Consider the following 24241-nt stretch of genomic DNA (forward strand, 5'->3'; position numbering starts at 1 on the left):
AATGGCAAATGAATCCAGGGCAGACTCACATTTAACTCTTTTTAAGAAACAGACTTTTTTCTCAGTCATAAATAAGTAAAAAATAAATTACATGCAGAAAGCAAATAGCAAACGGATGAAAACCCTGTGGCTCTTTGCTTGAGGACCTCCCTGTGAGCAGCCCCAGAGCCAAGCCAGAAGAGAAGGGGCCACCAGCCAGGCAGCCCAGCAGGGCTCAGAGGTGCAGTGCCCATCAAACTGCAGCTCTGGCATCTGGGGCCCTCATCTGCCAGGCAGATCCCCCAGGGGTCCAGACACCAGCTCACATGCTTCAGTTCTCATGGGAAGAGAGAAAGGGCTCCATGTTCACACTGTAATCAGCAGCGCCAATGCTGCCAAGTACAAGAGCACTTTGAATAAAAATCCTATTCTAAAACTGTGCCTTACTGACACATCTTTAATCTGCAGGCACAGTAAAGATGCCTGGATAGCCAACTCCACTTTGGGCTGCATTCATTTCTGTTGCCAGTCTGAGGTTATGGAGCACATCCCAGAACTGCTAAATACCCAGAGGAGTCACTGTGAGCTGCAGATGTCAGTTTCCCAAAGCAAAAGCTGCTTTATATCCTTAAATCCAGGAGGGGAGGGCAGAAGGAATAGCCCCAGCTGCTGTGACTGCACAGAGGAAGGGTTGGCCTGCCATCACTAACATTTGCCAGCTTGAAGAAAACATTATGCTAACATCAGAGGTAAATAAAATTTTTAAGCCACAGTAATTTCCACGTTTTACCCCACCCATTTGTGACCATGCACAAAACCACTGCTTTGCCAACCATTGATAACTTAACAGTAAAACAGAGAGGTGGAACAACAAATCAAAAAGATAACTTTCAAAATATATATAAATCTCAAGCAAATGTGCTGGCAAAGTGAGGAAAGAAGAGAAGAAAAGGTTATTTGAGGGATTAAAGAAAGAAGCAAATCTGAAATTCTCAGAGAATGCAGATTCAGGAAAAACACTGATAAAGTTCCTTTTGGACAGGAAAAAAAGATTTCCTGTGAAGCATTAAGAGTGGATTGACATCTGGCTTTCCAGATAACAATATTCTGAGCAAACAAAGCCACATACAATGTCAGTGACAATCCTGAGATAAAAACCTCAGGCTCCGGCATCTTAACAGATGTTGTAGTGCAAAAGCTACCTGAGCTGCACTCCCCTCTCGATGCAGGGAGAGGATTGAGCACTGCTTCAGCCCAGGATAACATTCCAAAGGGCACTTTAAAGAACACTGCACTATTTGCCTAGTGCCTGGTACATTATTCTAGTGGCAAGGCTTGCTTTTCAGATCAGCACTGCAACACTTGATATGGGGTGTAAGGTCAAACTCAGCCCTGGAAAGTCAGTATTCTTTATCCAGCCTTTCATGTCCAGCACCAATTTATGTAGTGCCAGGAAGGAGATATCTCTAGAGGACAGCTCTGAAGTCTGAATCTCAGTGAGACATAGAATTGTTAAATTAAGTCCAGTCAAATTGATGAGAAGTGAGACAGAGAGAAAGTGGAACTGCCTTTGGAGCCAATGGCTTTGCCTTATTTGCCATGGCACAGCTCCCATCAGCCCTGCTGGCTTTGGGATTTCTGAGCTCACAGCCATCAAGAGGGCACAGCTGGGTCTCAGACATTTCTCCCAGAGCCAGTGCTGTATGTGAAAGCCAAGTGCTTTGTTTCAGTTCTAAGAGGAGATTTTCCCGTATTTCCAATATTGCATTTCAAGCCTGCACATTGCACAAGCTGAGATGTTTTGCGAGAGCAGCCGGGTAGCTCCAGTCTGGTGTACCCACTCCAGGCAAAGTGTATTCTCTTTTCTTCTCCCTGTCACCTGCTCCAAAGGTTGTGTCATTTGGTCACAGGTGAAATGGGGCAGGTCATGGTGAATTTGACAGAACAGAAATCATGCCTGATGTAGTTTCTATAGAATGGTGGTCACCCATGCTTTGCAGCCAGTGGCAGAAACAAGGACATGATCTCCCAGGTAGTTCTAGCACCTGAAAAATAACTTGAAAAAGTGCTAAAGCATTTTTCCCAAAGGTTGAACTTCTTCCTAAAATCTGTTGGTTGTAATTATTTTCACCTACCACAAGAAGAAAGAAGACCTCTTCCCTGCACTCCCACCTTTTCACTCTTGGCAAATATTCTCTGGCCCAGGGACCTCATTTAGAAGTCATCACTCTGGTTTTTTATCAACCAATGTTACCTTGACCAACAGAGGGCAATACAATGAAGCAAGTGCAGGTCAGTCAATAGTTATTTGCTAGCTCAGTTTTTTTAACTTCTGGTTGCCAAAGATAATCTCCATATTGGCACCTGCTTAAAGGACCAGGGCCAGTCAGATCATCCCATTCAGTCCCTGCAGTGTGCAGTACCTCAGTGCTATTTTTATTATGATACACCTTCCATTCAAGTGCCAGACCCAAACTTCTGCTGAGCGTGTCTCCTTTAACTGAGGGTTCCCAACACAGGCTTTTATGGGAAGTACACAACTTCATCCTAAAATAATGCCAAGCAGCAAAACACAAGTAGTTTCACTGGGTTTCATTTAAGTTCTTTTGTTATACCTGATTGCCCATAATAGAAAATGTAGCTGTATCTGCATTCCTGTCTCCACCTATAAGGCACTTTATTTTCTTACTATTCTAAAGCACTTCTCAAGCTTCTGCTAATAATTTTGCTTGACCTTTATTAAAGACCAAGCATTAGCTGGCAATTAGATTTGGTGATCCCTTTGGTGATTGAGGCTCAGTGATTTACTGTAAATTACAAATAGTTCAAATGTTTCATTATGTTTATTCTTTATACAAGCTCTGCGGCCAGGTAAGCACTGACACGACATTCACTGTTAAATGATCTCATTAAACTTCTTAATTTAAGTGGTGCAACACTTCACCTGCCACATTATCCAAGGACTCCTGCAATGCACATTAAACATTCAGCATGAAGAGATGCTCTACCATAGTTCACCTTGTTGGGAGTGAAATTTCAGTCCCTGAACATAAGGTTGACTACTTAATGCTGTTTGTCAGGGACAATAAATAATGCAAATAGATAGCCATGTAAAGTAAGAGGTTGAAGACATCAATAGCTTTCCCATACGTTTTTGAAAGAGGCTCCCAAAAGAAAAGAATAAAGAATTTACATTATGAAAAAATACCACTAAAATGAAAAGTTAAGGAAAAGGAAGGAAGGTGCTGATTTCTTCCATTTCTTAATGAATGCAATGACTGTGAGAGATGATTTCTTGAGAACCCTTCAAATGTGTTCAACACCTTTTTTATTGACAAGCCCAGAGCAAAAGGAGGGACAGCCACACAACCTCCCATCTCTGAGTTGCTTGTGGAGGTTTGTCTTTAGCCCTTTCACCCCTCCTTTTCCTGCTAAGAATGTTTAACAGAGCTGAATGAAGTCAAGGGTGGATAATGCACTACATCTTTTCACTTAGCCCAATAAATAACATATTGCCTCTTGATGAAAGGGAAGCACTTTTGTTGGAGGCACCTTTATGTCCAGACTGTTTGCCAGTGGTTTGTACTCAGCAAGAAGGAGAAGCACATGGGTTAGAACCTCTTCTGTGCTAGTGCTGGACATACAGACTCCACAAACAAAACATTCAGGCATGAGGAGGAATAATAAGGGTATCTGGATTTTCCTGGCATGCATATGTTTTCTTTTACACATTTTTAATTGTTTCCCTCACAAAATGAATAGTTCTAATAGTTTTCTCCCATGCCTTTATATTTTATGATGCTTAACATCTGCTTCTGGACGTCTCTTCTGAAAGATGAAAGGCTCCTGGCAATTCTACTGTAGTCTGTGAGCAGACCAGACTGCTCCCTGGACAGATTTAGGCTTCATCATATTGTATTAACCCCACATATTGAGTATGGCTTTTTGACTTAGAAGGCTGGATTAGCTTTTATTATCAGAAGGGAAGTAGTAAAGGTTTCAGTATTACAGATGGAACGGCAGATGGGAAGCAAAAGCTTAATATGAAGCAGCTCTGGATAAAAACTATTAATCTACAAAATTCATATGTTCTTATGCAGGGAAACCTAGCAAAACCCACTGCAGTATGACTAACCAGAGAGAAGTGTAAAGTGCCCCTAGCCCATTATCTGACAAATCAGGGCATGGGGTCTGAAAGAAAAAAAAAAATCCCCCAAACTCCCTATTTACTATTTCTTGAAAAAACAATCAGCTCTCTCTGGGTTATGCAGGGAGGTAATGCCTTCCTAAAGATTATAAATAATAATAATAATTTATAGCACCTCCACCATGAAAATTAAATGGACTCATATATATACTTGATGAGACAAGACCTTCCATGGTTTATAGCTGCAATATTCCATATTAAAAGAAATACTTAACGTTACTTGTAAGTCACTGTCAGTGGAGTTGGAGCACTAAAAAGGTTTATTATTTTTTGTTGAAGTGCATCATGGGATGAAGAGGAAGCATGTTCCCTTCAGTTCTGGTAACAGAGTGCTTTGGCAGGAAGGGAAGTGAGCACTTCAGAGCCTGCCTGGGTACTGAGTGACCCTGAGACCCCCTGAGAACCACCAAGAGGCCACCACAGAGCTCTGGGAGTGGCTGCAAGGGGCAAGCACGACCTTCCAGAGCTCCCCCTCTGAAGAAACAAGTGTCTGGAATTTCTCCAGCAGAGGTGGAATGACTGCAAGACAGCATGGCACTATCACACAGACTCCATTAACACTGAACCACCTGCAGTCTGCCCCACAAAGCCAGTGGCTGTTGATGGCCATGTCTGGAAGGCACTGACCCCATCTGGCCCTGGGGTTTGATTTGTTCCAAAGGGAACTGGGAACAGTTCAGACTGGCCCAGGTCATGGCCTCAGCACTACACAGTGGTTGGGGTGGGCTCAACAGCACAGGATAACTGGACACACCTGCAGGCACTAGTGTACAACCATACCAGACATTCAGCACTCTCCTACAATTTATCCTGTTTAATTCACAGTGCCATCACCTACTTATTCCTTTATGGTCCTGCATTAGTCCACTTTTCAGCATCAATACAGCATTCCTCACCAGGAAAGTGAATCATCAGGAATAACAAGCTAGCTTTTCCCAAAACTCAAGAGATTTACAGAAAACTACATACTGTCCCTTATAAGCAAGGTTGATATGTCAAAACTGTTGGTTCTCTTCCTGTTGCACATCAAAAGTGTTTAAATAGTATGATTTCTTAATTCAAATCTCCATGTTCTAATATCAAGGTAACCTCAGTAACTCTTGTGCTCTAATCTTTCTCCCCAAAATGTGTTGCATTTCACTGAGAATGCTTAGAAATGGGCATCAGCAATAAAGCCTTTTGTCAGTCCTCACAAAATCCTTCCTGAGGCATAGGCTCAGGGGTTTTGCTGTTGTTCACTTCAGTGGCAATTTCTGTCCAAGAACACCTTCAGGAAGGGATTCAAACTTTGAGAGAGATCTTGGAGAAACCTCACCAGTGGAAGCATATTTCTCTTCCAGGAGTATTAAAATCAAGTTGTATCATGAGGATATCGCCCAAGAAAGTCACTTCCCCTTTCATTGGTTCATTTCAGCATAGAGGGAAACAGAAGTCACAAGAATTTTGTGTTTTCTTCTTCTTAATAACTCTTACAACCTAAACTTAAAAACAGTTTCAGGACACTTGGGGGTTTTTTGGGTGGCTTTGTTATTGTTGTTGTTGGGGTTTTTTTGGATTTTTTTTGTTTGGGTTGGGGTTTTTAACAGACTATCTACTTTTGCACAATGTAGTGAACTTACTGAATGCAGCTCTGAGGCCTGGGTGATGTAAATCCAGAAAGAATATAATTTCATTTAAAACCACAAGCCTTATCATGTGATGGTGTGTGAAATTCTTAGCCTGATGCCATCTGAATGAGGATATTCAGGCCACGGTTGGTGCTGAAGATATAATTGACTCCTAGCAACTTATTTGTCACTTCTACAGCCATTATCATCTGCAGAAAAAGTACTAAAAGAAGGGAGAGGAGTACCTGAATCTATATTCATACCTTCATCCCTTGCTGAGACATCAAATGACACTGTTAATCAGAGCCCTGGAAGGAAGGAATCTCTCCATGCCTGGGCTTCATTTGCTGAGCTCCAGCACTTCTGGCTACTTTCCTCTCCTCTCTTGCAGGTACCCCTTTTGTGGGAAATAATGACTAACTGGAGCAGCCTCTCAGTGAAAGTCCCCCCAGGCAAAGGGGAGACACACAGGGTACAGGCAGGTGGTTGAATCCTTGGCTAAATTGTGGCTGTCCTGTCCAGCTCACCAACAGGAGTTTTCTGCTGTAAAACAAAGGAAACTGCTCCTCTGCTTCTTGCAGCACAGCACAGACCTGTCATTGCTTATCTCCATACCCTCTTTAGGAACAAAACATGTGCATCCTTAAAATTCTCATTGTACCTGATCGGGTAGTCGGCAGCGCTGAGGTTGATGAAGAAATCCCAGGGCCAGTCACTCATCTCCATTAAGTCCTTCATGGTCTGCAGGTAGGTGGTCAGAAGGCTTGCTCCTCCCCAGATGGTGGCCATTCTCCAGGAGGTGACTCTCACGTTTGGGTACTGGCTGGCAAACTGCAGCACTTGCCGGTGCAAGTAATTGGATCGCTTTACAGGAGAGAAGAGTGATACATTCAAGTTATTCTGTCCAAAATTGTCTCTCCCTGTGTTCACCAAGGGCCTACCCTGCTTCTTGACTCACTGAGTGCTGCCATTGCTTTGCCCTCACTTACTATGGCAGACAACCTTCTTTTTCCTAAATGTACAGAGAACCCTGGTTAATATTTTTTGTTACAACTACAGTAATCACTAACCAGTGTGATTAGCTTTATTCACCATTTGTCATCACAGAGCTCAAAGGGCTTTTGTAAAGGAGGTGAGTGCAATCACCTCCCTTTTACAGTGTGTCACTTGCCCAAGGCACCTCAGGTCAGCTCTCCATCCAATGGGCCACCACCTCACTCTGCACCAACTTATCAGTTACTGCTAACTAAATGTACAACAGACAGACAAGGGGAGAGACTCATCACAGAGAAGGAGAAATGAAGGCTGTTACATAAATAAGATAACAAGAAAGAAAATTTAAGGGAAAAAAAAAAAAAAGAGGCTCCAAACATGTAACAGATGGAGAGACAAAAAGTGACATGCACTTTATGCAGCAGAGGTAAAGGGAAGATGAAGAAGTTGACAAGGATGGGTAGACTGACAGATGGTGAGACAGGCAATTTATAACCAGTGATATATTACCTTGTCAACATGAATGTAATAAAAATGGTCTTTATGGTAAATAGCCTTAAACATGCGCTGGAGCTGCCGGGAAGCTCTGCCATGAACAACCAAGACAAATGCGATCCTGACTGGGTTGGCTGGCATGTACTCTACGGAGTCCTCATCCCACTGAACATTGTTGTTGGCTTTTCCTGTTCAAAAACAAAACACAGGACATCTCTGAGTGTATCCACAGGGCAGGGTCAGAGAGCAGTACACATTCCACCTCGGCTCCCTCTTCAAAGGCCTTTGTAGGGCAGGGTGAGAACTCCCGAGGGGTGCAGCCCGTGTCCCATCCAGCCTGTACCCCTCTCCTTTGTCCCCACACCGGGCCACCACCCCTTGGGCAGCAGCCCATGCCCATGGGCTTCATCCTGAACAAGGCTGCACAAGCACAGACAAGTAGCCAGATGTTTATGAGCTGTATCAAGCTCCACCTGAGTACAGACATCTGAACCTTCCAAGGAATCCCCTCCAAGTTTGTAACTAGTGTCCAAAGTATTCAAACACTGACAAGGCTGGTGTTCCCCCAGAAGGAAACCCCCTGTTTAGCCAAAGATGCTCATTCCCATGATCTGCACAGCTCTGCTGAGAAGCTGGTGGAACTCTGCTACTGAACAGCTGCTGAGGATTATTGACAGATAGCATTTATTTGTAACAGCAGATGTGCCCCGGAACATTTAAATGCAACCTGCATGTCTTCACTTTTTCACTGAGGAGTGGGGCCCTTCCAGTACAATTTAAAATACCTGTTCATTTTTATTTTAACAGAATCATTTCTGGTGTTCCTTTTCTAAAGCAAACACCACAGTGTGAGGTTCAGACAGGATGTGCTGATAAACTGAAGAGCTGAGGGACATTTCTAATAAGAAATTGAAAGTGCTTTGGTTTTGTTTGTGTACCCACTCTGCAATTCAAAAACCAGAACACAATGCAAGAAAAACATAATTTTATCCAAAACACAACATTCATTCTTCAATGAAACAACATCATTCTTCAGTGCTCTGACCTTGTAAGGACCTTTCTCAACAAAAATGATTTAGAAAGAACCTGAAATTTTGAATATTAGCAGACAAAGAAGGAAAGTACCTCCAAGCCAAAAATCTTCCTCCTGCCCAAATTTTCCTCTTGCAAATTATAATTTTATTATTTTTTAAATGAAAGGAATAGTGTTGCCTTAAAAGATACTTGATGTGTGTCCCCCCTGCCAGAGGTACAATTTTCAAATTTCTAAGATCTGAGCTGTTACCAGTTTCTGCACTTAGTGCCTTTTGTGATGTCCCTTTCTCCTCCCACCTCCAGGCTCCTTCTGCAGACAGTGGAGACATTTGTTCCAGGCAAATGTAGGACAAATTTGAGGCTGTTCCTGGGCTCAGTTATCAGACAGCCTGAGTGCAGCTACAAAGCCCACTGCACCTTCCAAAACATCTCCTACAGTTATTAAAAACACATGCTCGTGTCTGTTTGATTTGATACAAGGAACATGTAGGAAGACATTTGCCAAGAGTGAAGTGAGACTAAGAGAGAGGGAGACACTTTTCCCCAGGTTTTTGAAACTGGAAACATATGTTGGTAAAAGTAAACAATACCAAAAGCTTTCTTCTTTTCCAAATGTAATAATTACAAAATAAAGGTTGGACAGAGAAAAAAGACCTTTGCCTAATCCTTCTTGGGCATCTCCTCCTTGTTCAAGGCAGTAGTATAAACTTGGAAAAAACAGACCAACTGAATGTTTGTAGAGCACTGTTTAGGTGATCAAACAATGGACAATATGATGTCCTGAATTGTACTGAAATGCCCTTGAGTAGTTGAAACACTCCTTTCAGCCACGAGAGAGAGATCCTGCTGCAATGGGAGCAGCACATCCCAGAAGGGAATGGTTTCAACATCTCCCACAACTCTCCCTTCAAGTTTCTCCTCAGCAGTGCTTCCCCAACACACTTCTCCAAGTCAGAGTCTGTTTTTCCCAGGAAAGCTGTACATGTCAGAGGTGTCCCTTGTGCCTAGAATGGGCTCTTTGCTGGCTGTGTCAAGGGCTACAAGGCAGCGGTGTCACTGTCCAGGAGCACACACAGATCCCAGCACAGAGCCTGCACAGTCCCAGAGGCTCCCAGCACACCCTCCCTGCCCACAGCCCCTCATGGAACATCTCTGTGCAGTAGTGCTGCTCAAAATTAATGAACTTTATTGCTCCCTGTTGTATTCAGAAATTAGGAAATTTCCAGCCCCGTAAGTCATTCTTAACTTTACATGGGACACAAACAATTTAAATGGCATTTCTTTTAAAAACCCTCCACCAATGGTTCACTAGGACTCAGAAGAATATTAAAACATTAGGAAGAAAGCTGAAATTTAATTTATTCTATAATTTGCAGTTTGTTTATTATGGCCATTGGCCTATGCCCATTTCTGCTGTTTTCTCCTGTGCAGCTGATGAGCTTTGCCATGCACGTGCTCAGGGTTTCTGCAGAGTGACAGGGACAAAAAGGGACTGTGAGAAAAAGAAAACGTGCTTGCAAAGAGAACTGACAGGGGAATGAAGGGCAATTGCAATTGCAAAAACAAGCCATTTTTCTTTTAAACTGTTTTCATTTCAAGCTGATGATGTCCCATCAATGAACTCAAATATTTTTAGTGGTTTTCATTACATTTTTGGATACCTCTCTTTCGAAATCAGTGATTTTCTGCAATGATATGCAGAAGGTGAGGGGAATTTAAAATAGTCATACTGTGGGCCTTTTATTTTAATCTAACTTGCTGTCAATACCTACGCTATCATTTATCTAGCAATTACTGAGAACAAAATCCTCTCAAATTTTCACCTGAAATGCCACCTCACTGCATCAGTTTTCTCTAATAAATTCCTGCAGGGACTTATTTTGTTCTCTTCTGTTTTCCTGCTCTAAACTTTTTTTTTCATATGCTAGTTTCCTTCCTTCTCTTTTAGGTTTAGGATTTTTATACTTGCATTTACCACCTGCATACTATTATGGCTTTTTAAATATAATCCTATTTGTGGCTGCCTGGAGTTTCACAAAGGAAGATTGCTACACTTTTTCCATCTGTCAGACTACCTGCTACTTTGCTCTATGCTGTCACTTTCCCGGTTTTAGCTCATGGCTGCTCAGCACCCTCTATTTTGCAGACTACTTCACTGATAAAGAACCAGCCTGGTTTGCAAAGAAGACGAAATTGGCAGGAAACATTCAGTTGAGGATCTGCTTACTAAAAAAACCAGCAGGACTTCAGATCTGTATGAGCAATGTCAAGACCTGAATAGCTCCAGCCACTTCATTTCTATGAAACTCATGCAGACCAAAGCCCAGCTCATCATGTCAGTGCCTACATATTAATGAGCTGCCCCAGGTAGGAGCTCATCCTCTTCAGGCTGTTGGGACAGGATACACAGAAAATGCATCAGAATGAGTTCACTTAATATCCATTCACTAGTGATAAAAATCTAAAAGGATTGTAAGGAAGCACTTGGATTTGACAGCTCCTTCAGTACCTCACTGCACTGCATCCTCTCCATGCACTAAGCTCAGCCTCAGTGCTGATTCCAGCTCCACCCTCAGCCACTTCAGTCCTGCAAAAAGCAGCTGCCAAGATCACCACCTTCTCACCCAGCAGCTACAGATTCATGGACAGCTTTTTCCCTCTGCAGCACTCCCTATGCCCAGCCTTCACTACACTTGTCACCTCTCAACATTCCATCATCTGCCTTTCCAAGAGAAGTGAGTCAAGCCAACACAAGAGAATTCCCATCTCCTCCTGCACAGATCACTTGGGGCAGTGGGACCAGAGGTGTACTCCATCTCACCTAGAAAGCTTCTCAGGGTGAGAATATTGCCTGTTAAATGAAGTTTCCTACATGTTTGGGGAATTCCCTTTTTCTGGGATAATTTACACAGACCAGTGCTTTACAAACCTTAATAAAAAGCCCAGAATGTCAACAGAAAGTAAAACAAAAACCATCAGTGCTTTATAAACCATAATAAAACCCCCACAATGTTAACACAAAATAAAACAAAACTTATGAAGTACATGATTGTTACAGTTCCATATTGGGAGCACAGCTCTACCCACAAAATTGCTTTGCACATATGAGTCAGTGGGGAGAGTGGATGGAACATCCTCTTTATGGCCTTTTGGCACAGGTGAAACAGCCCTGCCCTTGAAGCAGGACTTAAGCTTCCTCAAAGTTTGCTGTTCCATTACACAATGGGAACAGAGAATAGAAGAGCAGCTCCTCACATTGCCTTGCCCCAGAGAAACTGGAACCTCAGCAGAAGGGGAAGTGCACACCCAAGCTCATCTTCCAGCCCTTGTATCAAGGAGCATTTATTGTGCTACCTCCACTGAAAACAAAACCACAGCACTTTGCTCTGTCACAAACTTACTAAGAAAAGTAAAGTCTCCACTTCTGCTTCCTACTCAAAGCCTGACAGGCCTGACATCAATGTGTTAGCAGGAAAACCTGTACCTGTTTTGAAGATAACAGGAGAATCTCAGCTGTAGTGCAATTTTAGCTTGCATTTTCTATGTCCAGAGAAATCAATACTCATAATTAAGAGCTTAATCTTCAACTGTTGCAGTATTACTGAATTCCAGAATAATGAAGACAGTGCAATCATTTTCACATTTGTTGTGATGCCACATTATGTTCAATCATCCTCCAGTATAACTCAGAGCCAGCCTGCTGATCTCTTACCTCTGCTGTTAATTAATGGGATCACACTTCCCCAGCAGCACAAAGCAATCTTTCAATCTATTTTGTGAGCCATCTTATGTTTTGTAAATCAATCCATCACCTCATGTTCTCAGTTTGGTATTGTCCTGGCAGTCCAACAGATTCCCTCTGCACAGAGATACCTGGATGCTGCTGCTGACTCCATCTGAGCAGAGCTGTGTGTGTACCCTGTGCCTTGGGCCATGAATCAATGGACAGAGGACTTTAGTAGAGTTATTGCTGTGCAGTTCAGCAGAGTATTTGCTGCTATTACATCCATAGATGCAATCAGGAGCCCTGTCATTATAGCAGGAGTATGAGCCATAATCACTCCAAAGAGGCAGAGCTCTGTAGCCCCTACTTAAACTCCTAGGAGCAGCTCCATTCCCTTCAGTGGGACCATTTCTGCAACAGTCAGCTGAGTGGTAGTTGCTGTACTCAGATTTCCACTATAAACTCCTCTTCAATTGCTCACAACTCAACAACACAGCAGGTTGAAAATTTCCAGGCTTGGCTTTCATCTAAAAACGTTTTCCATTTTGATTAGAGCACAAACGAGTTTGCCTTGTTCAAATGGTGGCAAGACCAAAAATAAATAAATAAATACAATGTTTTCATTTAGGACACAACAATTTTGTATCAGACCTAGTAACAGAAGTAGTTGGAGGGTTATATAAAAACCACAAAAAATGTCACTGAGCAATTCACCAGTGAGCCAGGACCTGATGAGAGAAGTCTTTGTCTGAGGGTTTGATAACAGCAGCATTGCCCTGGGCTGAGCCAGAGCTCCTGCTGGAGCTGAGCCCCAGTGGTCCATCACAGCAAGGGCATCTCTTGCCATCAGGCTCAAGAGGGGAAGGTCTGACTTGCTGCAGTACCCTCCAGTGAGGACACCCTGCACAGGACAGGTGACTTCTGAAACACAGTGTGTGTTAACTTTACTTAGATGAAAAGACCATTTTTCCTATGCCAGCACCTAGAAAACTTTCTTTAGCAACATTGGTCCCACCTTTGGGATGCCAATTTTCACTTCCAGTCTAATAAATGATTCACTTGTTTCCATGGTGGTCCTTGTGGAGATCTTCAGTGAAAGGAAGGATTCCAGGTGAGCACTGATTACATATATATTTTAAATTATTACAATTATGTATATGTAAAATGCCCACTGGTCTCTGGTCTGTTCACTGCGCAGAAGACTCCTCTGGTAAATAAGATCTCTACCATAAAGTGGAATGAGCACCTTGTGTGCCCATTGAGCCCAGCACATCCTCTGCCCAGGCCAGTGAGGGGCTCTAGCAAAGGAAACCAAGCTCCTGAAGGAGAAAATTATCATGCCTGGTCATAGGTGTGGCTTTTCCTTGTGGGTTTTAACTTAGCAAAGTAGGAGAGGTAAAACCAGTTGAGATGATCTTCTGCACAACTGTCCCCAGGCATGGGGATTAGAGAGGGATGGTTATGATTACAGAGTGAAGAATTGCTAGTTGTGTTCTGTAGATTTCCTTAAAACTGCTGTTACCTATATTTTTTATCTCTGAGTTAGCATTGAGCACTTTGGAAAAAAATTCAGAAATACCACTGCTATTGAGTAGTGGATATTCAATTTTTTGCAGCAACGTTTTATCTCAACAACCCTATTCTACAACTTTTCAGTCTCAGACTCTATCAAAAATTACAGGAACTATTTATGATCCTCAGTAACTTCATATGATCAAGTAACCCATAAGCAAGAAATCAATGCAAGGCAGGAGGGAAGCAGTGAGATAATTTAGAAGCACTCAGTGGCTACTGCATTTAACATTAAAGAGACAGATTTCAGTAATGTTCTTTCCATGCTGAGAAGAAGCCCTGGCTTGGAACAAAGGAGCTGCTGATGTGGGCATTTTGAGTCTTCTTTAATCATTTCAGAGGGTGACAGCATAAACTTAGGGTAGTCAGAGGAGAAGAGTCACTGCCTTACAGATGGAAATTCCCTTCATGAGACCACTGGGAGATTCTCTACAGTGAGTTTGTGAGCTGATAAGCAGCTCTGCATCCCTGAAAATTTTATATAAAAAGGGAAACTCACTGTAATTACAGATGTATGTTCAGTTCTGCTGCCCATGAAAAATAAAAGGCATGAAAGAAGAAAGGTAGGAAGATAGAGGACACATGTAGAACTGTTTCATATTCACAGCTGGATTATAAGAAGATTATTTTTTTCTATTTTATTCTAAGGAGAATAAACCCCAAAGATATTTCTCAGTTTGGGAATTTAAAAGAAACCACTTCCACCCCAGCTTTGTCATCCTCCTGTTACGGCTGTGTAACATTTGTGCTGCATGCAGCACTTCTAAGACTCACTCAAGAACCCACTGGAGCAGACATCATCCATTACACAAATCCAGAAAGACACCCTGCACCAGAAAATTCGGTGAATGTGTCTTTTTTTCACATGATTTGCAGAATTCATTGTAAATGAAGAAACAGAAAAACCTTGAGAACAAGGACAGAATTTTTTTGTATCACAAACCTGTAAAAGCAGTTGGGAGAACACAGAACTGTTCAAAATCAGCCTTCAGGGTCTGTGTATGTGTGTGCGTGCAGCAGCACACTCATATTCACTAAATTTCCAGCAAAAGCAAGCAGCATTTGGTTTGAAGCACCCTACCATATTTCAAACAAAAAATTTGTTCTATCCTGCAGTCACTATTGATTCATTACTGAAACCATTTTTATGATTTGCAAATGACCAAGTAATTATCAGATTCCACTATACTGCACTTGCAAGACACACTAAACTTAATTTACTACAATACTTATCTAGGCAGGCCAATCATCTCTGTAACAAGCTTGCTTTTCTGACTATCCTAATTATGGAAATGGTAGCATTCCTGGGAGACAAATCTCAATTATTTGTAGTTTTGCTGGAGTGTGTTAGTCAAGCATTTTCTCCCTATTCCTACCGACTGCCATGAATAAATAACACTCAAAAGCAACAGTAAATTAATTAATGTTGAATTAGAATGAATCTTGTAATAATAGTGTTTATCATATCAATTAACAGCCAATTAGCACATCGTGATCAGTGTTATTAGGGTGGATGCAAAATGCCTTTTAAATGAGCATCAGGCTATTTTTACAATATCCAGTGACATTACTGGACTTCAGAGATGTAAAGTAAAGCAGATCCAAGAACAGCCACAAGGATTCCTAGCAAAGAGCAATGATTCCTTGCACCTTACACCTTAGCTTGGCTTCACAGTCCAAAACCCAACCCAGTCCTGGGCTGCATCCAGAGCAGGCAGCAGGTCGAGGGAGGGGATCCTGCCCCTCTGCTCTGCTCCTGTGACCCACCAGGAGAGCTGCAACCAGTTCTGGTGGCCCCAAGGTAAGGACAGGGAGCTGTTGGAGCAGCCCAGGAGGCCGTGGATAAGAGAACACCTGGAACACCTTCCCTGTGGAGACAGGCTGAGAGACTTGGGGCTGTTCAGCCTGGAGAAGAGAAGGTTCTCTGGAGACCTCATAGCAACCTTGCAGTGTCTGAAGGGGCCTACAGGAGAGGGACCCTTGGTCAGGAACTGCAGGGACAGGACAAGGAGCAATGGCTACAAACTGAAAGAAGGGAAATTTGGGTTGGATATTAGGAGGAAATTCTTTACCATGAGGATGGTGACATACTGGAACAAGTTTGCTCAGGCCAATTGTGAATGCCCCAACCCTGGAAGTGTTCAAGGCCAGGTTGGATAAGGCCTTGAGCAACCTGGTCTAGTGGAAGGCATCCCTGCCCATGGCAGGATGATTTTCAAGGTTCCTTCCAACCCAAACCATTCTTTGACCCTGCGACTTAACATTTAAGCGGTAACACCCTTGGAAACCAAAAAAAAAAAAAAAAAAAGAGGAAAACCACTATTTACAGGTGCCTCTGTCACACAGCCTTAAAAAGAAACTCAAATAAAAGATATTTTCAAGCTTGGCTCTCAGGACATAACCACAGCCCATTTCCAGCTCAGAGTCAAAACTTATGGACCCCAACCAGCTCATCACTGCAATCAGGAGCAGCTCCTGAGTGCACCAGTTCCATGACAATACACCCAAGATAAAAGGGACAGCACCAGCCCTGTATTTTTTGGCTAACACATCAGGTGTGAGAGTTTTCCCACTGTGTGAAGCCACCCTCCTCTGACAGAAAGCTCACTGCAGGAGGAGACAATTGTGCTCCAAGAGCTGACTTGTGCTTGTTAGGAGGGGAAGGGTTACAGAAGGCAAGAAGTGAAAGGATTGAAATGAAGCATGTGTTTAGTTATCTTATCCACCACTGGCTGTTGCTAAGGATGCTCCCATCAACAGCCCCAAACTGATGAGAACAGGAATTTGTCATACAAGAGAAGTCATCCCACCCCTCCCAAGAAAACTGATGACACAAAGCCAGACTGAAATATTTATAAAACCTCATTCACAGTTTGCATTTTCTGAACAATCAACTACTGATTTAGGTGGCCTGAATTCCACTCCAGGGGCTGCCAGCCCTCTTGCTGCAGATGGATCACATCCCAACTGGAACACCAGTGACAGCCTCACCACCCTTCAGGCCAAAACCAACAATGGGCTTTGGAGTCAGCTCTTCTCTGAAGAGCCTCACTCCCTTCCCTCCAAAAAGCTTTTAGATTTCTTGTGCAGAACAAGAAGAATATGCAGAAAATGCCCTTATTTCAGTTCAGGCTTTCTGTCTAAAATCATCAGGAAGTTTAAGCCTTCAAGGAACAGAAACTTGAAAGTCAGTTACTATGGAACAACCAACATAACAAATACTAAGCAAAATAGCAACCGAGGTATATCAAGGCTTATAGTTCAAATTAGCATTTGAAACAGCCTCTGCTGATTGGAGTGTCTGTTCCAGTGTGTTTGGAGACTGGCACACTGTAACCTTTATACCATCTCTTCCTCTCATGCTCACAGCAAGAATAATCAATAAGGAGTGAAAACACAAGCAATTACACACATCTCTACTTCACATAACCTCCCAGGAGATGTTATGTACTGCTGAGACTACCAAGAAATGAATAGGTAGATAAAAGCATGTTTGTTACCTGCCTGATCAATGTTTTCCCTTTCTGTTTTACTGTGCTGTCATCTTTCAAGTCCTATGTAAAGTATCTCTTCCCCCAAATAACCTCAAGAAATTAACAGTTAAACATTACAATCAGCTGGTGTAAGGCCAGGACCAAGTTAATTTATACCATATGAGTATCTCGTCTGTTAATCCTCCCTTTGAGATTCCATTACATCTGTCTCCTATTTTTTGAATGTAGAATTGGAAGGACAGAGTCTGCCTTTATTCTCTGTTCAAGATAATTATGAACATAGTGTTGGAAACAGACCCAAAAAGTAAAGACTTTCACATGTATTTTACATAGCTGGTTTGAAAAGGTCAAGTTAGGTACTGAGAATAAAGGCTGCACTAGCAGAAGCAAATATCAACCCTCATTCCTGTTCCCTGTGCCAACATGGTACAAAATGGGAAAGTTTAGCCTCATGTTTTAGCTGGCACTTGCAGTGTGAGTGAAATTAATGGGAATTTCACAGTACGGTCAAAAGAGAGAGAAAAGATAAATAGCACAGGTCTGTGCAGATACACTGCAAAGCTGTCAGGATCTGCTTCCCCTGCATCCCTTGGAGTTAAACTTTACAGGTTTCAAAGACTAAGCACTGCTAAGAATCTCACACTGTGGCAATAAAAGATGTGTCAGATATCAGATTCATGCATGTGTAGGTACAATAAATACATATATGCCTTGAGTTTGTATACACTGGTACATTAGCTAGGAAACAGAGGGAACTGAAGCATTTAAAGTAAAATAGCACATCTAAAAAATAAGCTTCCCCCAGAAACAAATGCAGTTTCTCTACACGTTTTCAGCATAACTGATTTTTTGACACATAACTGTTGTCAAATATCCATTATGTCAAAGGACACTGGCAAGCAATGGTTTTGTCAAATGACCCAAAGTACTTCCCATTTGCCCATGTGAAAAGTAACACATGAATTATTTTATAATTGATCAGCTTTTGTGCTTCCAGAAAGCACCAGTGTACTCCTTGCTACTATGTGTACTACATAAAGGGTTATTGTGGAATGTGAATAATTTTACTCAACAGAGAAGGACAAAAGGACCAATCTTCTCTGAGTCTATTGCTTGTCAGACAGAGGAAAAAACATAATTATATTGTGACACTTCCACCAGCAAATAGATTCTACTGTAAGCAATTAACACTGGTTCCTTCAGCAGACTTCAAAAATGTAATTGTATGGTATGCTCAGTTACAATAACATCTGATTAATAAATGACACTGCACTACTTGAGCTAGATTTTAGCATATGCAGACAGGTTAAAACACAAAACAGATGGATGTTAATTCTTACACAGGCCACCCTTACATCCCAAAATTGTTCATTAATATGGAAAATGTTAAGGACATAAATATTCACATTTTCAGAAAAAAACAAGCAGCAGTGACAGTGAGTACTCTGGATATAACTAAAATGGAGAATTTTGGTCTGTGCAGTGAATATAACAGCCTAAGTGTCTCCTCCTGTAGATGGGGAAGGTAGGGCTGGGCTCTCCTTCCTGGCTGGAATGCTTTCCAGAATCTGCTTCTGATCAAGGGGGATTAGTAAAGATGGTTTAAGAAGGGGAAAAAAAATCATCGGGCATTAATCCTCTAAACATTTCATAGCCAACATATCTTTAACACAATCCCTCTAATCCAATTAGGGTGCCTTGAAAATCATATCTTGAATTCCATGCTTCATTGTGATGGGCTCTGTGTGAGTGAAACGTGCACTCAGCAGAAGCTGCTGAACACCTGCTCTGCTCCAGAGCCCCCTCCCCAGCCCTGGGCTGAGCCCCAGCCCTGCCTGGAGCAGCCCAGCTGCAGCTGCACCAAACCTGAGCCCTGACACATCTGGCAGGGGCAGCACTTCCAACATTCACCCCTCTGAAACAGCAGGGAAAACAGCTCTTAATACAAAGCTCTTGCCAGCAAGGAACAAATTAATATGAACTAACTGAGCTTGATTTTTTAAATGTTCTCATGAAAATTGTTTGGGCTGGTATTCACGAGGATGTATATTCACATTTAAAGTGATGGGCAAAGGATAGAACAAAACAGCAGAGTCTTGTTGCTAAAATAAAGGACTTGCACTCCATTACTCCATCACAGAATAAAAGGATCCCATTAACATACCACTAGAGGAAAACAAAGGGAAAATCAAATTGCCAGCATCAGAAAATGTTCAACAAAAGCAGCATAAAGTGATTTTTCTGTATTTCAATTGACATTACAGTTTTGTTAAAAAATCCAATGTGCAGAAAACATCACTTTATTGACTAAATAAGTTACTGGCTGCTGTTAAAAGCATCTGGGGAAAATTTGTATGCAAAATGCATTCTCACAATAATACCATAACTTGTAAATGAGTTATAAATTTCTCTCAGATTTTAACAAAGTCCATGAGGCCTTTGGATGTCAAGGAGCTGCTTAAACAGTAACTTGTAGAAGGGTCTTCTCTATACTGCACAAGAGGAGTATCTGTGCAACATCTGAAACAAAAAAATTCATGCTGCCTTTTTACAGACAAAAATAATAATGGAGATAATTTCTAAAATTATCTTAACTCTGCCCCTCGGAGTCTCTCTTCCCATTCTGCAACCTCATTTCACGTCAGCAGTCAGAGGTACTAAATTTGGCCCCAGGCAGTTCCCATTTCCTGCAGCTGGGACTGATCCTGCCTCCCAGCATTGCTGCCTGTGTGCCAGCAGGGTTTGAGCAGGACCCTGGCACAGGGAGCCTCTCACAGCTCATCCCCCTCTGAATTTGGGGAGCCTGGCAGAAGGGAGCTGTGCATTAGTGTGGATCTCCAGAATAACTTAAAGGTGCAGCACACTGTGAGACGGGGCACACATCCAAGTTGTTATGCATTTTAATTAGGTAAAGCAAGTGCTTAAAACTGCTTTGAAGGTCTAGATGTAACCCAGCAGTATTGGTTTCCCATATTTGGGTTTTCCTCCTGCCATCTCTTATTCATACACAAGCTATTTAATCATCCCTATCACAAAGGGAGGCTTAAAAGAGAAAAATAAAAAACCCCAAATTGCAAACAACTCGTGTTGAGATGTAATTCAGTTCCTCCTCTAAAATGACAGAGCCCCAAACAAATTCATTCACAACTTGGCTTTTATGGTAGAGTAGGGCATGAAAATCATCAACTGGCTGCAAAACTGCTAAGTAAACCTAATTTAGGAGATGAAAACGTGTGAAACGCAAGGAGCATCTCACAGATTGTAAAATGACATGTTTATTTAAAAAAGAGACCAGGAAAACCAAGAAATGTTGGCAGAGGACTGCAGTAACAACCCAAAGCTCCCTGGCTGTCGGGTGCTCAGAGCTGCCATGACCTGCAGGGCCAGGGCAGTGCTCAGAGCCCTCAGACACCCAGCACCTCAGGCAGGGAGGAGGAAAACAGCCCCAGCAGGTCTGTTGCAGGAATAGTTCTGTAACAAACACAGGGACCCCAATGGCAGCAGCTCAGCACAGAGAGGAGCAGCCCCAGCCCTGCCCAGCCAGGAACCATCGGGGTCTCCAGCAAGGTCTCACCGCAGCTGCTGCTCTGCACACAGCCCTGGGAGGCTCTGCCACCAGGAACTCAACCTCCTCACAGCCTAAAAGCTAAACCCTCCAAAGATGATTTGTAATTGAGCCAAGAAGAAATATTATTTGTTAAGGCAAGGAGGGAGTTAATGAGTAGTAACAAGATAACTTCATTCAGTTCTGCTGAATTCATTTCAGTCCATCTCCTACTCTGCAGCCCCTCTGCAATCAATGGAGAATGGACAGTGTAAAATCAGAATCAAAAGAGAATTAGCATGTCTGAGCCAAATTCTCCTCATGTTCCAGTTCTGAACAATCCCTGATCTATAAAAATGCAGATTAACTTTGAGCCTCCTTAACAATCCTCCATTATGGCTAAAAGAATCAAAAACACCTGAGCTGCAATTTCTTTCAAGTATAATTTAATTCCCCCTATCTTTATTTTGACATTAAAAGAATGATGAAAAATCTCTTCATATTATTTCTCAAGACACTATTGCTAGAAGGTGAACTGTTTATCCACACACACACACACACACACCATTCATTCGCACCATTTTTCTATGAGACTGGATCACCCTGCCCCTATTATCACAGCAAGTACCAACTTTATGAAATAATTTAATTTCTGGAATGCATTTTTATGTGAACAAATCCAATGTCTCCTGCCACCAAATCCTTACTGTTCAACAGCACAACTTTCTTCGAGTTGAAGGCAACATCTGAAATAGAATGCCTGCGCTGGCAACACTTTTATTAGAAAAAAATCATTTCATAAATCCAAAAGTGAACCAGTATGGAAAAGTTTAATATTATTGTAAATGAAGAAGTATTTAAAGGTAAAAATTATACTTGACACTGTAATTACATTGCCCCAGAGTATAATCCCAAAAGAACACAGAGACCTTTTGCCAAAGGTGATTTGAGTGTTAATATGAAACTCAACGTGGGCTCATTTTAATTACATATGTGCCTGCTGAGAACATATGATAGAGTCCAAAAAGCTAATTCATTGTCAGCATGACAGCAGGACCTAATATTAAATCTTGCACACCAAGTAAATTTTCCAGATTACCAATTACTACACAAAAATAGGACACATTGCAAAAGTGGTAATCAGCATGAAAGCAAAAATACAAAAAAATATTGCCAAACAGAGCTCAGCTCTGGGCCAGCAGGGGGTACAGGAAATCTCCAAGCAGTTAATTCTCTTTTCTTCAAAAGCAGCAACATTCAGCTGGTCCATCTCTAACCCCACTGACACCAGGTTTGCACTGACATTCACAGCATTGATCCTCACTGGCACTGTTGTCTATAAAACTCTTTAGCAATATATAAAAGCACTTCAAAGTAGATTTTAGTGTGCTTTTTTCTTTTTCTATACTTAGCCCTAAAATTTCTTCATTTAAAAGAAATTACTGAGTTATTTTTTGTTCTCACAAGTCCCTGACAGGTTTCTGGCACTGAAAAAATGTTAGGAGTAAGTTTATACCTGTTAATGTTAACAGGCATTTTGGTTTACTTTTAATTGTGGATAAATTCATGCACCAGTCAGTATTTTCTACAGAAAGTGCCTGGAATATGAAGAGGAAAACCCAGAGTCTCAAGGATGAGCTAACCCTGGGGAAACAAGACATAACCACAATTCTGAAGGCAGCAGAGACCCAGCCAATACTTGTAACTGCAGCTTTACCTGCCCTTCTGTTGCTTTACTGATGCATTATTAATTAATAACTACTGAGCATTCCCAACAGAGCATTTTAAATAACAGCTGAATTTCTTTATGGATGATTATGAATCATAAAAGTAAATCTGCAATGTTCAGAGCAATAAACAAGCCCAGGTAGGGAGCCTGAACTGCTACCAAAACTGCCCTTTGAAGCTGGAGGTTTTGGGGGTTCCTAAATGTCTCCTGTGTAGTATTACACAATTTCCAGTCTAGCTTAATCCAATTAATCTGAAGAAATGTAGGATTTCCTCAGTTTTGCCTCAGCACAGGCAGATGCTGTTCGGAAGGGAGATGATGGCATTTCAGAAAAGCTGCAGGGTTGGTTTGGTTCACTGCTTTATCCAAACGAAGCTACACCAGTTTAGGCCAGCTAACAATTACAGGTTTCAGTTCTCACCTCAGATAAAGAAAACTGTCAAATTACAACTACTTCTACACAAGATTTATGCAAATGATGAAAGATATTTCAGCAGCTCTGCAATGTATGATTCAGGGATAATGCAAGGTGTTCACATTCTACTTGAATTCAGGACAAACTTACCAAGTACTGAGGGTGTACTTAGGGCACCCCTGTGGTATTGTAGCTGGATGGTTTCAGGCATAGTTGAAATAAATTTGTAATGCTTTAAGGTGAAAACTCGTTTGGAGATTCTATTTTTCCATAAGATAACTTTTTCTATCTCCATCTCAAAAAATGAAAAGCCTCCTACTATTTGAATAAAATTCCAGCATTAATTTTCAAAAATATTGCTGCCTTTAAGGCAGAAGGGAACTCACATTCCTATTCACTCTTCACTAGATTTAGTTACTATCTGAAAAAAGATAGGGATTCATAGAAAATAGAAAGAATAACACCTTTTTTACTTTCAGATATTAAGATGGATCATTATTCCACCTGATGTGTTAGAAGATATTTATCAGTTTGAGTTATGAGGCCTTTCTGACTGTGAAGACTTAAACATCGATTTAATGCCAACTTAAAGACTACTAAAAGTGTAGGAGATTGCATTAGATAAATAATTTAACAATAAAAGGTATATCAAGGCAGACATTATTGCAACCTTCCACCAATCAATCACCATTTTCCATGTTTATCCAATTTTCATCTCAAGGTTCTGTATATCAAATTGCCCAGACATACACTACACAACTGAAATAACTTCATCATTGAATAAAATTGCATAGCCATTAAAATTCTCTAATATCAAGATAGCTGACATTATGTTAAATATTGGCTTCAGTTCCATAGGGTAATAAATTTTGACCTAAATCCAATCTTTCATGGATAGCTGATTCATAATGAAAAATTACTGGTTTGTCACTTTACCTTGGGAAATTTATTGTGGAAACTAATATAGCACCAGGCAGGCTTTGAAATATATGATAAGTAAAACCACAGTTCCCTTCCTAAGCACTCTGAAACAAAGGGAACAGATTTGGTCTGGTACAAAAACATCAGACATACTGATAGCTACCAGAGAAAGAGAGAAAGAGAGAAAAGAGATAATTTTTCCTCCTTAAAGACACTTTTGTAGAGCAAACTCCAAAAGTAGAGGGAACTCAGGAAAAAAACCTGTTATTTTTTAACAAAATGGTTTCAAAGTCTCTTGATAAACAGGATTTAAAATCCACATTAATACCAAACTAACTGTAACATCACCACCCTCATTTTTCCTCTGCATGTATCTGCAATGGAGTTAAATAAATAAATGGGCTGAACACGACATGAGCTGTCTGAGGCGTCCCAATGAGCCTGTGCCACATCAAAGAACAAAAGCCAAGTTTCCCCTGTATTAGTCTAGATCTTAACTTCTATAAGTGCTTATTTGGTTGGCCCA

The 24241-nt window shown here is 41.5% G+C and overlaps 1 protein-coding gene across 1 annotated transcript in view; it reads right to left on the reverse strand.

Moving 5' to 3' along the window:
* The window catches only part of XYLT1 (xylosyltransferase 1), a 138909-nt gene that overhangs the window by 59584 nt on the left and 55084 nt on the right, over window positions 1-24241 (reverse strand). The window contains exons 4-6 of the mRNA XM_031056573.1: window positions 7297-7469; window positions 6409-6657; window positions 2133-2139 (exon numbers count right to left, since the gene is read on the reverse strand). Coding sequence (XP_030912433.1) covers window positions 2133-2139; window positions 6409-6657; window positions 7297-7469 — 429 coding nt within the window. The remainder of the gene's footprint in view (window positions 1-2132; window positions 2140-6408; window positions 6658-7296; window positions 7470-24241) is intronic.

The sequence above is a fragment of the Geospiza fortis genome, unplaced genomic scaffold, assembly GCF_000277835.1.
Source record: "Geospiza fortis unplaced genomic scaffold, GeoFor_1.0 scaffold237, whole genome shotgun sequence".
Taxonomy (NCBI): Eukaryota; Metazoa; Chordata; class Aves; order Passeriformes; family Thraupidae; genus Geospiza; species Geospiza fortis.